Source organism: Macrosteles quadrilineatus, unplaced genomic scaffold (genome assembly GCF_028750875.1).
Source record: "Macrosteles quadrilineatus isolate MER2022 unplaced genomic scaffold, UCM_ALF_1.0 Scaffold_3__2_contigs__length_128488019, whole genome shotgun sequence".
In the NCBI taxonomy this organism is placed as follows: domain Eukaryota; kingdom Metazoa; phylum Arthropoda; class Insecta; order Hemiptera; family Cicadellidae; genus Macrosteles; species Macrosteles quadrilineatus.
Genome location: NW_026542596.1, coordinates 91,856,663 through 91,883,523, shown reverse-complemented (window position 1 = coordinate 91,883,523; position 26,861 = coordinate 91,856,663). Strand labels below are relative to the sequence as shown.

Below are 26,861 nucleotides of genomic sequence, written 5' to 3'. Positions count from 1 at the left end.
TTCCATAGACTTTATAACACGAGGCGCAACGAGGATTTCCATCTGCTCTTCAACCTGCCAGATTGTCTAAGAGGGTTCACCTACAGTGTTGAAGAGGCGAATTTGGAATTGGCTTGCCGACTCTCCAATTTACAGCCTTGAGGAGTTTACGGCTCGTGCAAGACCACTTGCAAGACCCCATCTACGATTGGACTAAAAATCTTATCATGTAAATAAAAGATAGAAAAGGAAAAATTTGTATTAACACATTTCTGTGCTTTATGTTTATGAACAAAGCATTGTGTATAATTTAAAAAAATATATAAATCTATTAAGGGAGTATGATTTTATATATGGTTGGTTTTATCTATCATTAGATAGTTTAATCAGAATGTACATTTTATCTTTATAATTACATGAATATGTAACTGTATATGACTAATGGTCTTAAACAGTGCTTACTTTCAACTTTCACCCGTAACTGTTGCTTTGTTCTCACTGACTGACTCGTCTCAGTTATTACAACAGCGATCTTCTTATCTGTGCAGTTTTGTTGTCTCAAATCATATGGTACATAATCAATTTTTATTTACATTTTTACAACACAGAAGATGATTGGAGGGATAGTGTTAAGTTGTAAAATAAATAAATAGACAAAACCTTAAATAATAATCGTCTGCTAACCGTCTATTCTCTGCTCTAGCACATCAACAAAGCAAGAATAATTAATTTTGGTTTGAGAACGAATTGACTAGCGCTCCACTTTTTCAAGTCAGTAAGTAGCCTATATTTTGATTCAGCTTGAAAGTAAAACAATTTACACTGTTGGAGATAATGTCTTGAAATTAGACACATTACCTTAGGGATAACTGTTTTCTATAGCTAATGGCTATAAATAGGCCTGTTCAGTTTTAGTTTTACACTAATAAGATGATGTATTTGCAATTAGTAATTGACTGTTCCTATTTCTGTATTTATAGATCAACAGACTCTTGACTTATTCAGATCAATGTTTCATTTAGCCTTTCAGCAACCTAAGGAGATCACTGCCATGGTTTTAGCTTGAAAATCTTACTCTTTCTTTTGTATAGCCTATGCCTAGCCTTTTAAGTTAAGTCTGAATGCTAGCCTGTATTTCAGCCCTAGTGGTAGATAGGCTAATGTTAGTCGTTAGCTCAGTCATTAGCGCCACAGACTTAGGGTCCAAGGCAGCAATGTCGTGGGTTCAGATCCTGGTACCTGCCACTACTTATCAACAGTATAGTTCACCCTTTTATTGTCCGGGCTCACCTTTGCTTTGATGGATACAATCAACGCACAGGCTTCTGTTGCCCAGGTGATTGACAAATGCATGGTAAAAGAGGCCAACTTTTAAAAAAAATTATAGGTAGCCTATCCTGGGAGTAGGCTACAGTTCCTTAGAGAACCTGCGATATATTATCTAATTAAATATCAATATAAGAATATCAATATATTTTGATCATGATTCGGATTGATTGCATTGTATTTCATTTTACCATAACTTGTGACATAAACAAAAACAATAACAAAAACATTAATAAAGTTGCTTCTTTTTGTAGGCTCTCCTTGTTTTATCCTAAATTGAGGCTGTATGTTAGCTGCTCAAAGGGCCTCTCTAAAAAACTGATATTTGAAGTAATCATTGTTAAAGTTTAGTGGTTATGTTTGGCTGTCTGCGTTGGCAGTCATCTATGCTTAAAGGGCCTGGTGACACCAAATGACTTTAAGAGTCATACCAACCAAACAAACTAAAGTACAATATTCCAGATTGTCAAAGATAATAATAAAGATATACAGACATGAAGAAGCGAAGTAGCTATTCCCCTTTAAAAGGACCCATCTCGACATAGGCCCTTTTAGCAGCTACAGCCTCAATTTGCATGACTAAAAATGAATATGAATGGAGATGAGTATAGAATGAGTGGTGCCCTCAAAGCAGAACTAGGCTGGTGAAAGGCGGTTTTCTTATTTCGGGCCGGTTCAGTACAATGCACTTCCTTGCAAACTAAAAGCACTGTCTTACCACAAATTTAAAACTCGCCTAAAAATTTGTAATTACCGTAAATCTGATTTTGTTTCATAGTTTTAAGAATATTTTTTAGTTGAAGTCCTATATGAGTCAATTTGTAAAACAGTGTGTTAAGCCTATTTGAAATTTGCTCATGAATAAAGACTTTATTTATTTAACTACATGAGTGACAGTACAACATTGTCGCAGAAAGACAAAGGACTGCAGAAAGCTCACCTAGCCTGCCCCCCTCCAAATATTTAAAATGGAAATTTACTTTTCTTACAGGCAAAGTTTAGGGTCACATGGTTCTTTCTTACACTTATGTTTCTACAGACAATGCTACATAACAAGTTAGGCCTAATAAAATTGTTGTTCTGCAGAAAAATTCTCCGGTCTTCAAACAGTAACGCTACAAAAAGTCATGCATTAACTTACATAAACAAAAGCTGCAACATCAATATTCGGTGCATTGATCGTAAATAAGAACGCATAGAATAATCTTATTATTAAAGCGATTCAATCAGTGGCGGTTCTAGGACCTTGTTAAGGGGGGGGCTACCGGGGGGGTTTGGGGCGTGTGGAGCACCCACCAATTAGGCAGGGGGTCCGGGGGTCCTGCCCCGGGAAAATTTGGAATTTTCAAAGCCGTTTGGTGACTTTCTAAAGCCATTTTTAACACCTTAAACCGTGCCCAACTGTCCAAAAACTCCCATTTCACCTGTTGTTTCTCATGAACAAATAGACATTAAAAAAATTAAACTATGACGATTGCATTCATGAACTTCAAAACGCACTGTAGACTACGGCCATATACTCCTAAAAGCCGTTGGGTGACTTTCTACAGCCAGTTTTAACGTCTAGAACTGTGTGAAAAACCTCCCATTTCCCCATTTATTTGTCATGAATATGTAGACATTTTTAAAACTAACTGACGATTGCATTCATATATCTCAAAACATATTGTGGGCTACGGCCATATCCTCCTAAAAGCTGTTTACTGATTTTCCAAAGGCATTATTTATGTCTATAATATCTGTGTCCAACTGTCCATAAATCTCCCATTTCACCTGTCATTTGTCTTTGTCATAAGTAATTGTAGACATTTTAAAAATCTAACTAGTCCTATGACGAACTTGCATTCATGAATTTTAAAACATAGGCCTACTGTAGACAACGAAGCCAAATCTCCTAAAACAGTTTGGTGACTTTATTAAGCCATTTCTAACGGCTAAAACTGTACCCAATTGTCCTAAAACCTTCCATTTCACCTGTTATATGTCATGCAAGCAAGTAGACACGTTTTTTAACCTTACGTTTTTCTCCATTTCATAGATCCGTCACAATATTATCGAATTCAGTAATAGTATTGACTATTTCAACTTTAACACTAGTGTTTACATATAGTCAATGGTAATTAATAGGCTACTGGTGCTACAGCCGATTGCTGATTGATGCCTGTGTAAAGTTAGTGGCTAGCAGACAATTTGACAACTGCTATGATGAAACATCAGGAAATCAGCCCTGTCCTCGCCCTAGCATGTCAACAGCTGACTGCTGTAACAATTGGATGATGCGTACAACTTTCCATAACTAGCGTTTATTCGATCGAGGTGCTATTGTCCATAAAGTTTATCTATGTGGAACTTAATACTACTCCTGCCATCGCTTATTAAGTTTAATAAAATTTACATTGATGTCTGTTTTATGACATTGCGTGTTTTAAGGACAAAATGTACGTTTAAATTTATTTTTCCAGGGTCCAAGGGGGGGGCTTTAGCCCCTATAGCCCCCCCCCCTTGGAACCGCCACTGGATTCAATATAGTAACAGTAGGCGTATTTGAATGGATACTAGTGTTTGAAAAATTATTGTATCTCCAAATCCTCATCACAACTGTCACACAGGCGGTTCACTTACAGTCAACTTAGACTGCGTAAGCCTGCGGAACATTTTTGGATTTTTCCAAGTCTGTTGCAGTAAGTTTAAAAATGTTCTGCTTTGAGGAGTGGCGCGATCTTGTAGTCTTGTTACTTATAAGGTCGACATGTTCCTTGGGCAGGACTGTTAATTAATAGCTCACATACAGCCAATGGCAACTGAGGAACCTACAGCTTATAGTGGAATCCGAACCACATTTTTGCCTTGTAATTTACGAATAGGTAGGTCAAATTATCAGGATAGTACGGTACTGCGGATAGACGTAGTACTTACTAGTGCGGGCGTTAATCCTTACCAGAGAGAATTGCATCCACAGAACATGGCTAAATAAGTTATTAACGTATACAACATTACGGGAAAAATTAATTTCCCCCATAGTTGTGACTATTAACACATTCAAAATAACAAAATGAAACATTTAAACATGACAAGCTATATTGCTGTGGCAGAAAAAATAAATTTCCTCCACATCGTGGCATGAAAGGTTCTTCCTTAAGCTCCTGTGAAGACTGTAACTTAAAGTAGCAATTGCTGAAAGGAGCTGCACAGTTTGCAGAGTATGAGTGCAAGTATTGAGATGGTAACGAGGCATGTCCAAATCATGAGGTCTTCGCTTTCTGTGGTTGTGCTAATTAAGTTATGTCATTGGACAAGATAAGCCAAGACAAACTTCCTTATCTTACTAATATTATAAATCTGAAAGTTTGTGAGTTTGTGTGTATGTTTGTGTGTATGTTTGTGTGTGTGTTTGTGTGTGTGTTGCTCAATCACGCATAAACTACTGGACGGATTGGGCTGAAATTTGGCATGATGATAGCTCACATTCCCGATTAACATTAAAACATATTCTTACCTCAAAAAACCCTTTCGGGCTCCGCCCCAGTGGCTCTGTAGTTCCCCATGTTAATCTTATGATTTATCATATTTAAAAGGAATTAATGAATCTTAACAGCTGTTTCAATTAAACAAGTTGGTTCTGTTCTATGATGTTCAATAGCATAAAAGTTAAAAGGATTACCAACAGGGTGCAGCACTATTAATTTTTTTAAATATATGACAACAGCTAATTTCTAACCAAAAGGTGAGTGAGCGTAGCGAACGAACTTCAACCTGGAGGCGAGTTAGCGTAGCGAACGAGCTAACCTGAAGGCAAGTGAGCGCAGCGAACGAGCTCCAACCTAAAGGTGAGTGAGCTTAGCGAACGAACTTTAACCAGGACGTGAATGAGCCATGCGAATACTTATGAAGTTAAACGGGGCGAAGCCCGCGGGTACAGCTAGTAAAATATCATTGTAGAAATATGCAACATAAACGTTAGAAATAACTTGTCAACATATAGGCCTACCTAGGCCTATTCTAGTTTTGTATGCTCATATCTCCATTTGATTGTAGTTAGGTACGCATTCAGTTAGGCTGCTGCCAATAGATCAATAGACCGTATGGAATGGTCGAACTTCGGTAAAACAAATTCCTCAATGATTTTTTTTTAAATCCTGAAACTTTCATAAAGGTCAATGCTAAAAAAAACACCTCCATACAACATAGTATTTAGGTTAAAAACCTCTGACAAATTTGTTTTTGATATGGGCTACAAGATAAATGCGACCTCTATAAGACGAATTTGTCATGATCATAACCTCCATAGTACGTAGTTTTCAAAACAAACAGAAGCTTGTCTCAACATGAAACCTCCACCCATCCCTCTTCCTTCCTCAGTCGTTGTTTGGCACGTGCCTGTGCAGTGGAAAAACCTCTATAAGGTGAATAACGGCATTATTAAACCTCAATAAAACGAACCTCTTTATTAAGAATACCTCTATAATAAAAACTTTTCGCCTCATTAAATTATATTTATTAGTCTAATATTAAATTTTATATTAGTAATAATTGGCCTTTAAGCTGGGGTTTTCTAGACGTGCAAGCGGATCAGGTGATGAAAGAACTATAGGTAAAGCAAACTCATTGCTTATTTAACCTTAATTGATCAAAATTCAAAAACAAATTCTAGAATTGTTCAGACACTTTAGATTAGTCATACAAAGTGTTTTCTGTAGGCTAATTATATCAGGCCTACCATTGACCATCAAAGTCTTAATAAGACACAGTCTGATAAAAAAACCATACCTCACGATAGGTAGTTTATTACTTGTATGGTATTTAATTTCCTTTTAAATCCAAACGGTCACGACCCTTACATAATTGATTCATGCAAATACAGGCTTAGTTTATACATAGTTTATAATTTAGACTAGTTAGGTACAATACAATTAATTTGACCCCTTTTAGCGAATTTCCCATATAGGGAATAACTTACTGTAGGTCTCATGGTAAGACCTGGACTTGAGACTGATTTATTTTTTTTGTTTTGATGTCCCCAGGGGTCAAAAACAACATCCGTTCAAATTCATAAACATAATAGTTGTGTTATATATTTATATGATAAATTTTGATAACATTTCTAGTACAAACTTGTAAATCTACGATTACTCTAACGAGTTCGCGAATCAGCATGATCGGACCATGGGAACGTGGTTCTATGGTGTGAAAATAGGTATTTTCCATTTTTTACCCTCAAAACATCAAATTTCCCAATTTCTCTCTAAACAATGTTGAAGAGCTTAGATAAAACAAATAAATTGTATTTAGTATATTGAAGTGTTTTTGTATAGTTATTGGTTAGCCTACAAGTATTAAATTTAAAATGTATTCCTATGGTTTTTTTAGAATAAGTAATCTGTAGTTGGTAGTTTTCTTGTTTATGGATATATTTTTATCAAACTTGGAAAATTTATTTATTGTATACTATGCTATTAATATTTTACTAAAAACAAAACACACTTTATGACCTTCCTTGTAGCAGCAAACCTAGGTATTGGCGAAACTTAATGTAATTTAAATAGATTTAAGTGAAAACCAATTCAGGAAAATAGAAATTTGCTTAGTCAGCAGGTTTGCTGCGGCAGGGCTATTTTAACTTGAGATTTGGTTTGTGTTCCAGACGTAACATCTTACAGAGCTACTCTCTTTGAAACTATTATTGACAATGGATATTCAATGTGCAGGATTTACTTTCATTTCAAATTTTGATTCGGGCAATTTGGCTCGAGTTGAAGAAGTCACAAAACCCTCTTCTGGTAAGTTTATAATTTGTAGCTATAGTAGTTAGTAGTTGAATTATTGCATGAAATTGAGCATTGCCCATATGGCACAAACATATGGTACAATTATGCATTAGTCACACTAATTAAGTTTAGAACCATCATAAGTACTACCACCATTTGTTGCTTGATTTTTTTACAACAAACCATTTTCTTAAAACTACTTATTGCGTTTTTTAACTGAAATAAAAAATGAAATGCATTTAAATCTTATAAACGCTCTGGAGAAAAATACAAAGCCTAGAATCAAAAGATTGGAGTAAGCCTACACAAATTTAACTTTCAATGATGACCCAGCTGATGCAACATGTTTTAAACCGAAACAAAAACTACCCTTATAGTGTATAGTCTATGGGGTTGACATCAATTCTCTGGATAAAGTAAATCTTTCCAGTCAAGCGTTTTATTTGTAATGAAAATGTGTTATTTTACAGTCAAAAAAATACTTTTCTGTTTTTCATTAGTCCTGAATTGTTCCAGACAAAGGTGGAAATGATGTTGGCGCACCTGACTTTGAATTTAACATTTGGACTCAGCCGGACTGCGCTGGCACGGAGTTTGAAAATGAGAGCAGAACGTGGTTTCACTTTGGTATAAAAGGCAAGGAATATTTTGTTGACCAGTTAAGACCTCTTTCAGCAACTGCAGTGAAATGGCTTTGTGTTTTCAGACCTCGCTTTTCTGCTGATCGCTGACCTAAGTGACCGTTGTACTAATTTAGTATTGAAACACATTACCTTTCGTCCAAATCACAAATACAGTGTATGCTTGTGACAATTTCCGCCAATATCAGTTAAATTAAAGTGGTTTAAATACCTGTAACTGTATCTCGATAATCCGGAGGCTACCCAATAAAAAAAAATGAATATCAGTTATTTTTGTTGATAAAGGGACTTTTTTTTAGTACGTCCAACTAATGATGAATGGACGTAGGTAAACTGATAGGCCCTGCAAACCTATTAGAGGAATATTTAATAGTTTTCTTGGAATTTTTTGTGGACGTGTAATCATTTAAATTAATCTTGTTCATAGGTGGTACTCCCTTTGCACTTGTCAAGTTAAACATGGTAAATTTAAACCGGCAAAGTAAGATGTACAGCCAGGGTATGGCCCCAGTGTTCAGGATATCTCCGGGCAGATCTAGCTGGGAGAGGATACGAGACAAACCCACATTCAATGTAAGTAGACTACATAAGTTTTACAATTTCACTTTCTTTGTTGATTATTTTTTTGGCCAAATTGGTTTAAAATAGTTTTCAATTCTTTTTTCCCCCTGCCTTTTAAAATTTATTAAATTTGCCAACTACAAAATTTATTATTTTTACGCTTAGCCTACTTCGACAAAATTATCATTAATGAATGATCTCTACTTTACCTTTCAAAGTTTTGGCTTGCATGATGAATTATAGAGGTATAAATTATAGAATTTTCACACTAGTAGAGGTTTATTGTAACAGAAGGTACAAGGATCTTGGTTATTTGGACCAGGATTAACGATGGTGTCAATTATGTTGGCGCCCAGGGAAGATAGTGCAGGAGAGACAGAAAACATTGCCTACCTCTCTTCTACTAATCTGCATGCATATTAAATCCAACAGCAATATATTAAATCTAAAAGCAATATATTAGATCTAACAGCAATTTTTAGATGACTGTACAAAATAAAAAGGTGATCTGGGATGAAAAGAGTTCTAATGAGAATGTGCATTCTGCTTGCCACTGTAAATGATTTGGTCCTTGTCAGAATGTGTAGAGTCCATCCCGGCAAGATTAAAAATAAAAACTACATTATGGTCAAACATTAAACCTAACTGTAACTTTCTTGGTTGAAAATGCTTTCATTGATAGTGAAATAATCTAATGTTTATCAATAGTGCACGATTTGTGTTTCTTATGCCAAAATAGATTCCTCTTAAACATGAAAACATGTTTTTTTTAAATTTCTTAAACTCCAATCAATGCCACATATAAATCTATAGCTGTGTAAATTTAATACATTTCTTTTCAGACGGAAGACAATGTGTTCACCATGAGTTTCAAGTATAGAACGTTGGAAAATCTACGTTCGATCACTTACTTTGCATTTACATACCCGTACTCTTACTCAGAACTTCAGACCAGCCTGAGTTTGATTGACAGCAAACTACTCAGCAATAGTAAACCTCGTAAGTTGTCTTGAAACTAAAAGTGAATACAGTAGTGTCCTCTGTGGTTGGACCAGCTGTGGCAAAAGGCTTCACTTTCCAAAAATTTAATTAGAGGTTAGGAAAAATTGAACTCTTATTTTGGACCCATAATGTACTATGGGTCACCCAAGAGCCTAAATAACAATAAAATCTGGAAATGTAATGTATCAGAGAAAATTTAGCTTAATCAAGGCGTTCTGTTTATTTGTCTTATTTATTTACGACATTTTTGGTTAATATTTACTATGCTTAATGGATCTTTGCCAAGATTTTCCATCATGATTAGTAAAAGCATAATTTTACACAACGTTTCAGGATCTGGAATTCATCCTATCCTCAGGTGAGAAAATACGTACAACTTGACAAGATTTGTACAAAAACACAGCCTAAGCTGGAAAATTATGAATAAAAACATACAGTGAACTGTATAGGGGTGTTTGCCAATTGGCTTTAACTCCAATACATCTCAACAATGCATTTTGACATCTACCATTGTATTATGATTTCCTATGACATGAGTGTTTTACACAGAGCCGAGACCTGACGACATTTACTACCATCGTGAGCCAGTGTGTTACTCGCTGGAAGGCCGCAGAGTGGAGTTGCTGACAATCTCCTCTTATCACAACATCTCAGCCGAGAGGGAGCCTCGTCTGGCCAACCTCTTCCCTGACACTGATGTGCCGAGGCCTTTCCAATTCACCAACAAAAAAGTATGAAATCATTGTATCAGGTTAGACTTATAGAGTTTAATATTCCTAGAACATGTAAATGAGTGGTTAAAATACCCTATTGTATCAAAATTCCCATAGAAGGGAATAAGCTATTACTGTAGGTCTCATGCTAAGACCTGTACCCGGGACCGATTTGCTTTTTAGTTTAAATATCCACAGAGGCGAAAAACACCATCCGTTCAAATTTATACATTTATTTATTTTATATATATATGTGTGTGTGTCCGTTAGCACAATAAGTCATGCTGATTTTGATTTAACTTAGTACAAACGTGTAAACCTAAGTTTATTCGTACGAGTTTGTGAACCAGCATGATCGGACCATGGGAACGTGGTTTTATGGGGGGAAAATAGGATTTTCTTATTATTGGCCCTCAAAACATAAAATTTCCCTATTTCTCTTTAACCATTTTAATGAGCTTAAAAAAAACATATAAATTTAGTTTATTGGAGTTTTTTTGTATGGTTATTGGCTACAGAGAAAATTACAAAAATTATAAATTTAAAATTCCTATGTTATACTTAGGAGAATGAGTAAACTGTTGTAATTTACTTGTTTATGCATATATTTTGATCAATCTTGGCAAATTTATTTATTACTATGCTATTAAAAGTTTACTAAAAAACTCTTTCTTACCCTCCTTGTAGAAGCAAACCTATGTGCTCAATAAACTTATTGTTATTTAAATAGATTTAAATGAAATTCAAATCAGGCAAAAGGAAATTTGCTTAGTCTGCAGGTTTTCTGTGACAGGGGTATATATTTTATGGTGTTAAATGTGTTTTATGGTTTTACGAATTGACGGAAAAAGTATGTACGCTCTACTAAGTATGTGCTCTAAGTATGTGCCAGTTGTCATGCGGATGAATCTGAGTATTTATGGTGAAAATAGTAAATGTTTGTGAGTTTTTGGCTGATTTACATCTCTTCTAGGGAGCCACTTTCCATTTAGAATTTCCTTCCAAAATTGTTCTATCGTGTCTTCATCTTCCCCTATCTCTGATGTCTGTTTTTGGTTCGACAGGAATGTCTGGTTCTTAAAAAAGAACCCTTAGTTCCCCATATCGTTTCATTTTTCATTTCCTTTTTATTTTGGCAAAGATTTTCGATAGTACTTCATTTATTTCATTTCTCGTTGAAATAGTTTCCAGTTTCCATCACCTGTTTCCTAAAAGTGCTACAATGTCTACGTTATGTATTAAAGTTCTTCAGTTGCGTATCCTCCCCATTTTTCTCAAGATCTTTAAAAAGCTTCTTGTATTTGTAAAGTAATAATTAAATGTTGTGTCATATGTCTTTTCAAGGTGGTATTCCTGAGTGCCAGAGTACACCCTGGAGAAACTCCCTCCAGTTTTGTACTGAATGGAGTATTGACCATGTTATTGAACAAGGACGACGTAAGTGCGCAAGTCCTGCGGCGACTCTACGTGTTCAAGCTCATCCCCATGTTGAACCCCGACGGCGTGGCGAGAGGGCACTACCGGACTGACACTAGGGGTGTGAATCTCAACAGGGTGTACAACAACCCCTCACCCACTCTACATCCGTCTATTTACGCAGCCAGGTATGGTACACTTACGGCGAGGGTGGAACATTTTTAATTTGAAAAGATAAACCTCAAAGAAAGTCTAAAACCTAAAACAGTGCATTGGATTTTATGATGGTTTTGAAATTTTTTAAGATACAGAAGATTGTAATAAATCTGGATTTTGGAAATCTTGGCTGATAAAATTGATTTAAAATTGTAACACAATACTGGGGTTTACCCTATTAGTTTCTATTGTATTTATTCTGTATTTATATTTACCTATGTAGGTTTTATGAGTAATTAGATTTTGGAAATCTATGCATCGGTATGGGAGTTTGTTTCAGATATTTTGTACCATTTTGCATAACAGTACTTCAGTAGACCTAATGTATCAAAAGTTGATGAATCAGCCCCTAGGACCAGCAAAAGTAGGCTATTATTTGCCACTCCCCACCACTCTTAAGGCTGTACAAGTGGCTTATGACAATGAATACACAAACTCTTATGATCAACTCTGAAAATCCCAATGTTCTTGGAATCTAGATTAACTGTTTACCACGTTAGTCCATATTTAATTTTAATCAATCTTATTTAAATGAGATATCTTTACAGATATTTAAATTTAGTGTTGACAATTTACTACTAGAAGTAGGCTGTTAAAAACAATAAGGAAGGCATAGATTTATATTACGCATATATAATATATTGCATTAAATTATCACTTTATCCCTCAATAGCCTCTGATTTCTGAGATTGTTTTATAGTTTCAATTTCTTCAAAGAATAGTTTTAATTTATTATCAATATAAGTAACTGTACACATTTTCAAATTTACTTCACAGAGCTATTATTTTTAACATCTACCCATTGTTTGTGTGGAACTTTTGCAGGAGCCTGATCAGATACCACCACTATGGCGAGGAGGTTCCTGAGACTGATGATCTCATCTCCAACAGAGTCTCAGGCTTGTCTCTAGAACTGTCCAACAACTTGCCAGACACTCGCGAGAACCTGTGAGTCAATCTGTACACTTGATGAGTTATAAAACCTGTCAAACTAAACTGTTATGGTTATTAAGAGTTAATAGTTAGTTAATAGTTACAAGATACAGTTTCAGTGTTTCTGCAAAGTAAGTAAATCAGATGGTACATTTATAGTTATTCTGTAGTTTACACAACGATCGCGTAAAGATATTGTTAACGACACGAGTAGAAAATTTAAGGTACGAGCCTTGGCGAGTGCCTTAAAAACTTCTAGGAGTGTCACTACTCTATTTACTTGAGTTGCGTACACTACTTTACCTATGACCGGTTTTTAATTACTAATAATCACAACTCAAAACTTCTAAGAAAGGTTATGTTTTGTTTATAACATCTCATTGCACTGACATTGATGCAACGACTCGTTGTACCAATCACTAATTGCGCCAATTGTTTACAATTAAATTGGTTAACAGCTAATTAGCTAAAGTTTGAATACTACAATTTTACTTATTCTCTCTCAATCCTTCAACCTCATTGGTCAGTTACCCGTGTTTTTTAGTAGAAAGTACTGTAGTAGTGTTTTTTATGCTGTTATGTAAGTAAACAAAGATGTTATGTGAAACTTTTCAATCCTAAGAACTGAACTGAAACGGCTATTTAAAAAAACGGTTGTAGGTAATAGTTGTAACATAATTTTGAAGACTACTGTAGTAGTATAATTTAAATATGAATTTGTGATTCTAATTCAACAAGATTGGCTGAAAACTATTCAGACTGGCTTCTGCTTGCAACTTGGAAGTCAAGTTTTAGAACTGCTACACTGTTTTGTTTGACCAGTGGTGTTAATGTGCCAGACTGTTTTTGGTACCGGTAAGTCTGATAAATTACAAACTGAATGGCTTTGCCCATACAGCCAGGAGGCAGCACCATAGAGTTAGGGCTTGAATCCCACCTCAGTCAGGTCTAAACAGTCGACGACTAACGTAATTGGTTAGTTCTTTATGAGTTTCTCATAAAATCATAATATAGGTACTACTTTTTACCTCTCCTTTCTGTAAGTGTCTCCATCAAATTATAGTTTTAAAAAATTTGTAATTTGTGTACCTTCATGATATGAGAGAGTTTTTTTTTTTTATAGGCGTAACTAAATCCATGTAGTTCAAAAGGTTAATATATTTTCAGATCATCAGTTAGCTCCAATTCAGAAAGCATAGATGAACACGATGATGTGAAGGAGAATTCAGCGATCATGTCCAAGTTGTCACCCATCTCTTCTCCCGGAGGCCCCAGCAAGGAAGGATCGGAACATTTCCAATCTGGGTTGTTCCTGTATGTTGACTTTCACGGACACGCTTCCAAGAAAGGTAGAAGAAGTTTAAAGTAAATATTGTTAATTGGTACCTATTCTCATCTAATCCAATAGTGTTTGAGACTAAGACTATATTTACAATTTTGAAAATAATTGTCGGTAAAGTTATAGGGCTCACAGTGACAATGGTATATTCTTGAATTTGTGAGAATTTGTTTCCCATTAGATTATCATGTAGATTCACTTCCTTAAAATATTTTTATAATTTACACATTATCATAGATTTTGTATACTGAAGGAACACATCCTATTTATGTGAACCAGATGTTTCTTGTTTTGGGTATTTAAACATCGCGGGAAAACTATCTCGAATAAGGGACATTGCTGCGATCGCAAGTAATCAGTAGTTGCCGTTCGATTGCGAGAAACTTTCACAGATTATACCGCATTTTTGGACTCTTGCAACGATACTGTAATTCAGTCGTTTTAACTCGAGTAATTATCACGGACGTTGCCGCAATCACATGAAATCATCACAAATTGTGCCGCTATTACAAGATGATCTCAGATGTGGCCGCGAACGCTAAAAAATCTTCACAAGGGTTTTATAATCCCTGGAGACAATAGTGGATATTGCCGTGATCGCGTAAAATCATTATACAGGTGTAACAATCGCGGCATAATATCAAAGTTGTTGCCTTGATCGTGTGAAATAATCGAAGGTTGTTAACATGTCCACCGGTAAGATAAACCACTGTGGGTAGGATGTTGCTGTGATCAAGAGATTATCACGTGTTTTGCTGCAATCGCAAATAATGATTACAGAATCGCTGCAATCGTGGGAAATCATCCAACATTTTTCATGAAAAGATTTCCTGATACATTCATTGATGTCTGACATCGCGAGAAATTTTCACAGAGGTTACAGCAATTTTGGGAAATAATCACAAATCTCTCTGCGATCGAAAGATATGATCATTGATGTGGCCATGATTGCATGAAATGATCACAGAATTCGCAGAAGGAGTTTTAGTTTACTAGAAGTAAATTAAGTTAAGTTTTGCTTTTTTTTGAGCGGCAAGTTTTGTCTTGAAAATTTAATTTAGAACCTGGAAAACTTTGAATTGTCCTTAATGTTTATTTTGGTAGGATGCTGGCCACTCTGTAGTAACATTTTGTTTTGTATAATATGATTTTCATCAAAAATCCAACTCGGAAAACTGAATATAATTATATGAATTCAAATCACATAGCTCATTATTTTTCAGGCATATTCATCTATGGGAACCACTTCTCAAACCCGACAGACAATGTGGAGTGTATGTTGCTACCCAAGCTGATGTCTCTCAATTCACACCACTTCCATTGGACCTCATGCAACTTTTCTGAAAGGATTATGTATTTAAGGTAACACATTGATGTTTCAATATTCTGCTTTGCCTTTTATACAAAAAAATTTTCCCTTTTGTACAAAAATGAGAGTGGCCTAATGTGGATTCTTTCTCAACAAAAATATCTTATGTAGACTAAGCGGGACATTAACGGTATGTACTAGACACCTACCATTATTATTATTTAAGGATCACCATCTAAAACATATTTTTGGTAAGTATATCGATTGATCGATTGTATAATGCCATAGGCAGCAAATTTAATGAGTCATAAAATGATAAAATGGATATAGAACTCGTACAGTTGTGATGGCATGTTCTAGGGACAGACACGGAGGTCTCAGTAGGGAAGGGTGTGGCCGTGTGGCTGTACTGAAGGCTACAGGACTTGTACGTAGCTACACACTAGAGTGTAACTACAACACTGGTCAGATGGTCAATATCCTACCTCCCACACAGCGAGACGCTCACGACCGCAGGAACAATAACCTCCTGGTGCCTCCCAAGTACAGTCCGTCTGTCTTTGAAGAGGTACTGACTCCTATTACCACAGATATTATTTAATCACACAAGTTTGTAGAGTACCAAAATCTCTCACATTCTTCAGATTAGTGAATTGTCAGTCGCTAGCCTAGGCTGTGGGAGTGATTCACTAAATTGCATCACTTTTGTTCTGTATTTGCTCATAACTTGTACTTATATCCTTTCGTAACATCTAACCAGAACCCAGTTGGATCCAGCAAAAAGTAAGTAATTTTTTTGTGGTTTGAAACTGGTTCCAGCTTTTTTTAATGATTGTGCTAAAAAGACAGCTGACCTCTTTCTATAGTCCTCGCCACCCTAACTTGAGGCAGCCCAAGGCCGCACGCCGCATATCTATCTTGGGCTGCCTCAAGATAGTATGGCGAGGACTATAGCAATCTTATCCTTCACTCGTAACCAGGTAAAAATATGCATCACTGTGTTTGGACAGTGAGAGTGTTCAGACTGGGTCTTGGCATTGACTATTGGATACAGAAGTTGTTGTATTAATAGTCAAAGGAATTAGTATAATGATGTGATGGTTATAGTGAACATGGTTATATGATGATAAATAATGATAATGATTGACGGTCTGACAGTCCAACTGGAGAAACAAGTACTGGGAGAAGAGAGTTGAAGAAAAGAAGAAGTCTTCACATAAAAGTGACTTCAGTAGCCCCATGTTGGCCATAACATGAAAATAATAATAATCAAACAGATAGTTAAGAAGAAGAAAATGTATTGATTATTTTATGCTTATTCTACATAAGCCTCCTAAAAGATCGCAAACTCTATTATTTTCTAATAATAAAACAACCTAAAAGCTATATTTGAACATTTCTGCAAGATTCTACTTGCTCATTGGTTGGGTGTAGTTTCAAATAGCCTTTAAAGTGTCAATAAAGACTATTCGAAAAACCCATGTACCTACGATCGTTTTTTAAAGTAGCCTTTTTAGTTCAGCTCTTAAAATTGAAAAGTTTCACATAACAGCATAGTTTTACTTAACAACACGGGTAACGGACCAGTGAGGTTCAAGGATTGAGATAGAATAAATAAAATTGTAATGATTCAAACTTTAGCCAGTCAGATGTTTACCAATTTAATTGTTAACAATTGGTGCAATTAGTGATTGGTTCAATGAGTCGTTGCATCAATGTCATTGGCAATGAGAGGTTATAAACAAAAGCATAACATATTTTAGAAGTTTTGAGTAGTGATTATTAGTAATTAAAAACCGGTTGTAGATAAATTAGTGTACAAAACTTGTGTAAATAGTGTTCAATCCATTAATCAATCTTGATTTTAACAACTAATAATGCAGCATTACATAATATTCAAAAATTATCCCAAGGGCCTGTGAGTGATAAGAGTTCAACAATGGCTGACTGTGTTAACGTGATCATTGCGTAAACTACTATTTAGGTCTACAAAGTGGTCCGGAGTTTGAAATGAAACTTTAAAATAATTTGTAATGTTCCAGGTTGGGAAAGGCCTGTGCTACTCAATACTGGACCTTACTGGGGCAAACCCTAACTCCAGACTGTGTAATTCAGAGTTCCGATCTCTTTGTGGAGTCCGAGATTGGCTCCGCAAGTATGTTATGGTGACTGAATCTACCTTGCAGCCCAAACCTCTTAACCAGGTATGTTGCAGTTGGCAAATATTGTCACAATAAGTGCATTGCATGAATATTGTTTACTACGATGTAAAATTATGTTATACAAAATAGCTTCCAGATTCACCAGTACGGGGAAATGCTAACTGTTTGGTCAAGCTTTTAAACAAAACAACTAGTTGTTGAGTTTTTCAATTTTAACAGAATTATGTTCTTGTGCTGGTGTGCTTTATTCTTTATTTAGTTTGAATATGGGGTAGAAACATTAACTATTTGTGGATAATTTGTGACCAATTTATCTTGGGGCATTCCATAGGAAATTATGATTTTAATAACTATACAGAGTGAGGGTATTATTTTTTTTGTATATTAATATAATTCAGGTTATTGTATTTGTTGCATCGCTTCACGTTTTATTTCATAATATAATATGTAGATGTGGTTTGTCTATCATTTTTAAATAACATATTGAGCAGTTGAAAATTATCCTACTTGAAAGGCAAATTTACAAATTGTTAATTACGTTTGTACATACTATACGTACAAAGAATGATAACTTAACTATCTAAGCTCAATCTAACATTGATTATTCGGCAGCAGTAACAAACAAGTGAACATTAACATGGCGCAGACACTCACTTTGAATTGGTGCCACAGCTGTCCAGGTAGGCTGGGCCTGCGGTGTTGGCAGCCTTGTATTAGAAGGCTACAGTAGTATTAATATGTTGTTGAGATACAGCTGTTCTTGGGAAAATATTCAAGGAATTTTTAAAGACTGTTTGTTTTAGAGAAGCCTTGAATGATTTTTTATTCCTAGAAACGTTCAGTCTTGCATGTTTGATTTGATACCATAACTTTCAATTCTATGAAAATAAAATTAAAACGTGTTAACTAAATAATTTTTTGGTCTATTACTTAGTATATAGTTACGGCAATTTTACGATTTTGTTTTTTGAGTTAATGTTTGGTTTATGTTATAGGATCCACAAAAGAGAAATTTTTTTCAGTTTTACGATTTAGAAGAAGAGTTAGATCAAAGCTTAGATTCTTCCAACAACAATAGCTTTTCTTAGAATTATATTTTACATCATTTGGGAAAACAACATTGGCCATTGAAAACAGTTGACATTATGCAGTTATCTGCTTTTAAAAATCACTGTTTTCTTCCAAAATTTGTTTGTGATTATCAGGTGAGGACAAATGTTTATTTTCAAAGTAAAACTCACTCATTAGTCTTTTAAAAATCCTTGTTTCACTTAACAGTACCGTGTTAGAATTTCTTTCTTTTATGGTGTATGAAGTTATCTTCTTCTTAATCTCTGTTTCCTATTAATTTACTGCCATTAGTACCAGAAAATATATATTTTCCTAATAGGCCTATTGTAGACAATATATATTTAGTTGAGTATACATAGTTTATAGTCACAAGTAATTTTAGCTTCTGCATTTTACAATGCACAAACATTAAATTAAAATTTTTTACTTGTGCACACTTTGTACTGTTTGTTTGTTTACTTGAACTTCTTTTTTCCCTAAGTTTTAGCCTAACTCGTCCATCGTTTATGAGAAAGTTTAAAGATGCTTAAATATTATAGTAATTTGAATTGGCGAACACAGTGAAAACAGTGCTTGCATTCTAAAATTGAAGAGCTTGAACAAAAATCTATCTTGAATTCGGAAACAACTTATAAACCATTCTTTATTAACATTAATATGTATTAACCAACACCTATAATTTAGAACAACAGAAAAAACAAAACATCAGTAGGCCTGTTGACATCCAAAACTTAAAAAAATTGTAATCGGGTCTTTTGGGCATGAACAATGCTCTGATATTGCGATCAAGGAAAATGTCTTCGAAATTTGTGTCATACGGAATATTGTGAGGATGGATTTGGTATAAATGAAATTAGTTTCAAATTAGGTAAAAACATATTTGTGTGGGAGGGTAACATTCTTAAAAATTAAATACTTAAATAGGATATCTGTCAAAAATTTCCAACACACACTGTCATTGTCAGCATTCAGCCTGCGCAAAGTTTCTTTTTCTTTTAAATAGTAGGACTAAACTTCTAAAAATATTGTTTTGGACCAGTTGTTATATTATCAACTGCATCTTTTTTAAAATTTTCATATAATTGTGTGTATTTTTTCATATAAAAAATTCCAAGATGGTGGTGGTTCGCCAGACCTTAAAAGAGTTACTTTAAACCTGCAACGCATGTATTAAAAATTGCTGTTTTTGCTGAAGTATGACGAAAAATACATTCACCTACGACCGTTTTTTTAAAGTAGTTCAGTAGTATTCAGTTCAGTTCTTAGAATTGAAAAGTTTCACATAACAGCATTGTTTACTTTCATAATAGCATAGTTTTACTCATAAAAACACGGGTGACGGACTAATGAGGTTCAAGGATTGAGAGAGAAGAAGTAAAATTGTTATGGTTCGAACTTCAACTAATAAGCTGTTCAGGCCAATTTAATTTTTGAGTGGTGCAATTAGTGTTTGGTACAATGTTTCGTTGCATCACTGTCAGTGACAATAAGAAGTTATAATCAAACTTGTAACCTCTCTTAAAAGTTATAAGTAGTGATTTTTATAAAACACTGTCGTAGGGAAAGTAGTGTACGCAACCCGCGTAGTGTGAACACAATCGTTGCGTTAACTATTTCATAATTATGATGTAGCTGTACTACGTTTTGGTGTATATTTTAATTTTCCTTAAACATTTACATGCTTGGTGCTAACTTGATAAAATGATAGTTACTAATTAAAAGGTTAAATACCTGTATTACTTGTCCGTGATCCTGTGTTTTAGGTCAGCGACCCAGGTCAAGCTGATACCATGGTTAAACTCCTTCTAAACACACAAATCCTCTTCATAACTGTGAAGAGTCGTTGAACACACGAAAACACAAACATTAAACAAAATTGGCCAATTAATATACGGTAGCGTGCTACCGCAAAAGTGCAAAGGCGGTGGCGTAGCCGGCAAAAGATGAGTCATGACTGGGCACACGTAAACTCGAGTTATCGCGCTAACAGACACATATATATATACTAGCTGTTGTACCCGTGCTTTGCGACGGGAAGAGGACACAAAATAGAAACATTTTAATATTTACAAACATTTTAATCTTTACATCTGTTGCATATAATAGTTACACATCCGCCATGCTTTTAGAAACAAAATTCAACTTTTATGGCCTTAATAGAAACGTTAAAGTTATGACTTTTAAATCTGGTAAGTAGTGGATATCACCATTTTGGTTTTGATTAATTTTAAATCTTGTGTAGGCTGGTATGAGAAAACTGACCAAATCTTCAAATAAAACTTTCACATACATGATTTACCTTCATCTCCCTTGATTACATATCATCTTTTCTTTATTTTTGACATTTTAAATTTCAATTTTGAAGTTGTAAAAATACTAATTATTACATTTAAAGGAATATTTTTTTAATTAAACTTTTTCATGGTAAATCACAAATTCCTTCCATCATCAGTTTCTTCACTCACAATAAATCATTAGCAAAACTAAGGGCCGCTTTCCCCAAATCAAGTTTAACTCTGATCGTGGTTTAAACTCTAGTTTAACCTCAGATCCACTTTCCCCAAAATAATTTCTCCGTTTAAACTAGGTTTAAGTTAACCCTCCGGGTGAGGCTGGTTTAACTGGCGATTCATGGGTTAAACCAGAAGAGAAGAAGAATAGCTTGATTTTGATTGGCTCTTGCTGACTAGTTACGTTCGGCAGACGGCAATGACAAAAAATATCCTTGTTTGACGTTTGTCTTGTCAAACATAACCTTAAATAAACTGAACTGGAAATAAATTAAGAAATAGCAAACCAGAACCCATATAGACAATTAATTCATGACTATTTCAAATTTAAAAATATAAGGCTACAGATATAATGGTTTTAAGGTTTTTAAATGTGTAAAGTAGGCCTAAATTATTATATTTTCGGTAGGTAGTATTGTAGTTGTGTACAATCGATAGGTTACCTTGTACACAGAAACGCAACATTGGTTGGAAAGTTTAATCGCTCATAATAAGCCTTTTGGTTTGATTTTATTTTAACACGATTCTTACGTTACACAAAAGTAAATATTAGTTAACATTCGGGCCTAACCACTAGCCTATTATCATGTGTGAATAAACAACTACTGTAGTAGGCCTAGGCCTGAAATTTAAATTTAGTTTAGAAACATTGATCGAACGTATCTAATGCTGAGTAGCCTATGCCTGTCATTACAAAGGTTATGCTGTTAGGCTCTAGTTTTTAATCCACAAACATTAATTTTGCGTCTTTCCCAACATTTTATTTTCACATGATTGTAATTAATGCAGTTATTTTATGCGTGCAGTAGGCCTACTGTTTGATTAAGTTTGAGATTAATTAAACACAAGTAACGAAATGCTTATATAATAGCAGTCGCCTGCAAATAAAAATGTTTCTTTTTAATGTAAACAATTGGAGACAATGACACGAAACTTAATTCAAATATATACAAATAACCAAAACACGAGAAAATTAATGACAGATATGTCATAGTGGGAAGTTAAACAGCTAATATTGCAGACAAAATTGCATAACAGTGTTGCCAACATTGTTGCTTGCAAAGAAATCTAGGTTAAACCAGGGTTAAACTAAACTTTCATGACAAAATAGTGGGGAAAGCCATCCTAAGTTTAACCCACCGATTAAAGTTAACCGAGATTAAGTTAAACTTGATTTGGGGAAAGCGGCCCTAAGTCAGCTGTTATAAACTTTAAAAATATCGTTGTGCCTTATCAATAGTCTTTTGAAATATTAAAGAAACTAATCTATAGGCATACTATAACAAATTTTAAACATATACTTTGGCATTAAAGACAGCAGACAAAACTAATATGATTATCAAAGCATCAAGGACTACAAAATTTAATGGTAAATACAGTATATGTTTCATTTCATCTCTGATTCAACTCTACAAAAATATCAACAAACAACTAAATATACAAACCAGTTCTTTTAATCAGTTCAATCGTCCATTGCCTTACATTTTCACACTTACCATTAAGTAAACATAGTAACAGATATTTAATTGATTTTATAAACAAAAGAACACTGTGTACTGCTTAGTTTTATGATATTTTCCTTGGTATAATTTAATCGGTGGTGTGGCAAAACACAAATAATAAATTTATCAAATAAAGTAAATGTGAACTGAAAGCTGTGTTAAGATAAAATAAGAGTATTTTGTATTACCATTTGGTAATTAAATATAGTTACACATATACAACAGATTTTAGAATACAAAAATCAACGATGTATAATTTAGTTATTGATGTTATTCTTTAGTTTAATTTAAGTATAGGTTTAGCAAAATACAATAACTAAATTTACCGAAATATAGTACATATAAAAAACTATGTGATGTACAAGTTACGTTAAGTTAATCTAACACATGTTAAGCAGTACGAATTTATTTAAAGTAGCCTCCAAATTCATACAAAACATCTATAAATTGTAATTGTCTTACTGTTTCCATGAATATATATCAATAACATTATTTTCATAACACTTAAGACACTTTAAAAATCGAAAGCAGAGCCTGAGTTAAAACAGGAACGCTTTTAGAATATTTGTTTTATTTCCATAATCAATGACATAGTTTTTGAATAAATGATCTTTGATAAATTTTTAGAGTAAATAAACCAACCACATAATTGTGTGAAATATGAAATGTTATATTTAATTTCATTGGATCAGTTGTCTTAAATTGTGAAATATGCAATTTGGCAGTTCTTCTTGTTTACAGTGAAACGTCAAAGCAAATGTAAACATTGTGAGTATTCTCATTGCAGCCATGGAGACGAATCAATATTTACTTTTAAAATCCTCATCTCAGAACTTTTAAAGCCAAACCCACGGTCAGTATCGAAGTGTGAATAGTCCTTGGTATGGTAGCTACGTTTTTGTAAAATTTAACCCTCCGAGCGTCACTCGTCGAAAAATCGACGCGCGACACACTTTGAACATCGTTTACGGCAAAGGCTCTATGACTGACTGAATCGGATTGAACTGGATCGAGTTAGGTATCGTTCTTTTCGTTATATTCTAAGCTTTCTCCAGAGGTCTGTCTCAGCGCTGTATGTTCTCCGAGCCGATCGTAATTGTAGCAGACAGCTGACGTGCGTATTTGTAAATAGCTTGGTTATCCTCGGACTGATGACTGATGTGTTTTATTACATTTATCATTGTTTTAGTGTTAAAAATCAAAAGTAGTGATATACGTGGTGCATTATAAGAAGATTTAAGTGATTTTGAAGGGCTGGTTGATGATCCTGAAGAAGTAGGTAGTGATATTGATGTAAATTATCAGCCAGATTCCTAGCTATGGTTAGGCTATGCATTCTTAGCTAAACGCTATGTACTGAAATCTGTTTTTTGCCCATTACTTATTTATTTGCAAATCTACTTCCTTATATTATTATATATTTGTAATCCTCATAAAATTTAGAACAAAGTGGCTATTTTCAAATATTTATAGGCCTATAATTTGTACAATTTCATTGAGCGCGAACTTATTTTTTTTTTTTAATTTTCCAAAATATTTTTTTTTACCTAAACAATTTTTTTGAAACAAATGTTCCTTATGTTTTATGTATAATATTGAAGCCCATGATTTTCCAAACAAAATGGTATATAGAACAGTAGAATTAACATCGTTTTAAGCTTCTCAGATCGGTTTTAATAAAACCTTGCAAATGCGCCAAAAATAGGCGGACATTAAGGCCTAAACTATGGACACTCGGAGGGATAAGCCCAGTTAGTTGGTTCAGTAGTTTTTGCACCTATTAGCAATGCACATACAGACACCATTAGATTTTTATTTAATAGTATAGATATATAAATAATATATATATATATTTTTTCTATTTTTCATAAATAGTTTAATATATATGAATTTGAACGGATGGTGTTTGTGGCCTCTAGGGACCTCAAAACAAAAAATTAAATCGGTCCCGGGTCCAGGTCTTAACATGAGTACTACGGTAATAGCTTATTCCCTATATGGGAAATTCGCTAAAAAACATTTTAAAATGTCATTTAAAACGTCAAATAAACTATCTTATCTCCTAAAACCATGAAATGTACAAAACATTCCTAATTTTGATAAGACAGGAATTTATAAAATTAAATGCAATGACTGTCCCAGTTACTACATTGGACAAACAGCTCGCTCGTTTACGCAAAGATTTAAAGAACACCTGCCTAAAAAATCTACTAAATCTGCTTTCGCAAATCATCTGACCTGGTCGCTGACCTAAAACAAAGGATCACGGACAAGTACTACAGGTATTTAACCTTTTATTAGTAAATTACGTGATTCAGAGGATAAACGTGTTAAAAATGATAGTTAATTTGATTCAGTAGTTTTAGCAGGATTTAGTAGCAAGACTATGCTATACGTTTTGATAATTTTGTCGGTTGTAATGGTACATCCTCAACCAGTTTTGTGTATGATATATCCTCTTCCAAACAAGGTTTTTGATAAACTTGTATTTTAGATATTGTAGCTTTTCATCAGGAAAGTTTTAAGTGTTCTTTTTCTAAATTTTATTAATATCAAATAATGGAAAAAGATTTCAATTTTGTTTTCCTTATATTACAGACCTTTTGACAGGCATTGTGCATGAGTGGATGCCCCTAATATGCTCGTTTGTTCTACACATTAGCAGACCCGCACTAGATACAGACATTCACCTACGTTTCCCCATACCGTCTTATGTCACACTTATTCACCGACGGTCGTTAGTTTGATCGTGATTGTGCCTATGATATAAAGAACAGAGGGGTTAAGGTCTAAGTACCTACCAGAGAATTTTGGCAGTATGTTGGAAACATTACAAAGTTGATACAATATGAAACTACTCCTGATTTTTGAAAGCTTGAGAGTTGGAATTTAGATATCCTCTGTTGATTAGTTCAGTGTTGGAAATAAAAAATTAATCAAAAATTTCACGCTCTTATCCTGAGTCATCCACAATTTGGTTTTCATAATTTAATTAAATGTTTGATGGTTTCGTACCTAAATTTTGCAAGGCCAAAGTACCATGCTGTTGACTCCATTTTAGTATACGTAGGAAGATTTTGTACCACCAGATGTTCATATACAATTTTACTGGCCAGGCACCTAATTTATGGACATACTCGTAAGTCTGTGAGCTTGGTTGAAAAATGTTTGAACATTACCGTTTTAGCTTCTACGATGTCATGGTTAACTCGTCAAAATGAATTTTGCCGAGCCTTTTAGTTTTGAATTTTGAATGAAACCCAAAAGAGAAACAATGTTATCCTTTCTCTATTCCAATATTAAGTACTACAAAATGTTAACAATATACCAGTACGTACGTTTATGTCGATAACCACAAATTGAGGCAAATGCTAACAGCTTACATGCTAATGTTCACTATTATAACAAAGTTGGTGTTTTCCCAAAACCTAAAACACTGTATGATTCCAGGTGCGATTTGGTATCCGACTGACTCCTCTGGTGGATGTAAAACCAAAACCGAGCCCTGCGAGAAATGTTCCTGTGGTGCTGCAAGTGCGTACTAAGTGTGCGGCCATCTTAGCCCTGGCAAGCACCAGCACGTCCAAACCTGCACAGGTGTTGCGCAGGAACAAAGCGGGCGCAGACGATGTCAACAAGAAGACCAAGAGACTCAAAGTCTCCGACGAGAACCGAGGAAAGTGGAAAGTGTCGAGATCTGACGAAGTGTTGGTGCCGTGGAGATCAGGCAGTAGGTTGGAGAAAAAGTCCGGAGGGGACCTGAGTCGACGGTTTAGCACCACGGACCGCAGGAAAAAACCAAAACCCAAGTGAAACATGCTTTGTATTTTTATTACAAATTATAGTGAGCATTTTAAAAACTATGAGATAACTGCCATTAATATTTTCAGTGTTCAAAAATTTTTATGTAAATAATCATGAGTATTAAAAGAGTTTATGTATTTTGTTATTGTAATTTACACAAAAAAGGTTTATATGAGTTGATCAGTTTGCTTATTGTTAAAACCACACCGAGTTGTATATTGATGGGTTATTACTTATTATATTGTTTATTTACATTATTGTAAATTTATTGTGATGTTTATTTATTAATTGACTTTTAGAAATAAAGTAATAAAGGACCAAATTGACTCAAGCGTCAGATTTATTAACCCTCATTCAGAAAAATATTTTTCTTTTTTATGCTAAGAAGAAGCATGCTGTGAGTTAAGCTGCATTGCCTAAACATATATGCAATGGCTGCAATGCCTGTTCTATACAGGGAAACAAACTACAATATCAGTACCAATATCACTGAAGATATCAAAGGTATTGATCTGAAATTTTCTTTTCTACTTGAATAGGCCCTATGTGTAAGAAAGTAAAACCATGTAGTATAATTAAGACCGAATACTGTGATAAAAATAGTAAAATTAA

At 34.4% G+C, this 26,861-nt stretch overlaps 1 protein-coding gene across 4 annotated transcripts; it reads left to right on the top strand.

Moving 5' to 3' along the window:
- Nucleotides 1-582: 582 nt before the first annotated feature.
- LOC128988711 (cytosolic carboxypeptidase-like protein 5) lies at nt 583-26,575 on the top strand. 4 transcript variants are annotated; one of them, XR_008490419.1, is made up of 14 exons: nt 583-754; nt 6,947-7,082; nt 7,587-7,706; nt 8,139-8,284; nt 9,115-9,271; nt 9,824-10,005; nt 11,332-11,591; nt 12,445-12,567; nt 13,720-13,901; nt 15,115-15,253; nt 15,561-15,768; nt 17,243-17,404; nt 18,358-18,567; nt 25,896-25,985. XR_008490419.1 is itself a non-coding variant. In XM_054410281.1 (13 exons), exons 2-13 carry the CDS (start codon nt 6,992-6,994, stop codon nt 26,256-26,258), a joined length of 2,133 nt encoding a protein of 710 aa, XP_054266256.1. In that variant the 5' UTR covers nt 584-750; nt 6,947-6,991; the 3' UTR covers nt 26,259-26,575. The 4 variants fall into 4 exon arrangements, 2 of the variants coding, with proteins under 2 accessions (XP_054266256.1, XP_054266255.1); XR_008490418.1 differs by lacking the exon at nt 25,896-25,985 and adding an exon at nt 24,588-24,708; XM_054410281.1 differs by lacking the exon at nt 18,358-18,567 and having other exon boundaries at nt 584-750; nt 25,896-26,575.
- The last annotated feature ends 286 nt before the right edge of the window (nt 26,576-26,861 follow it).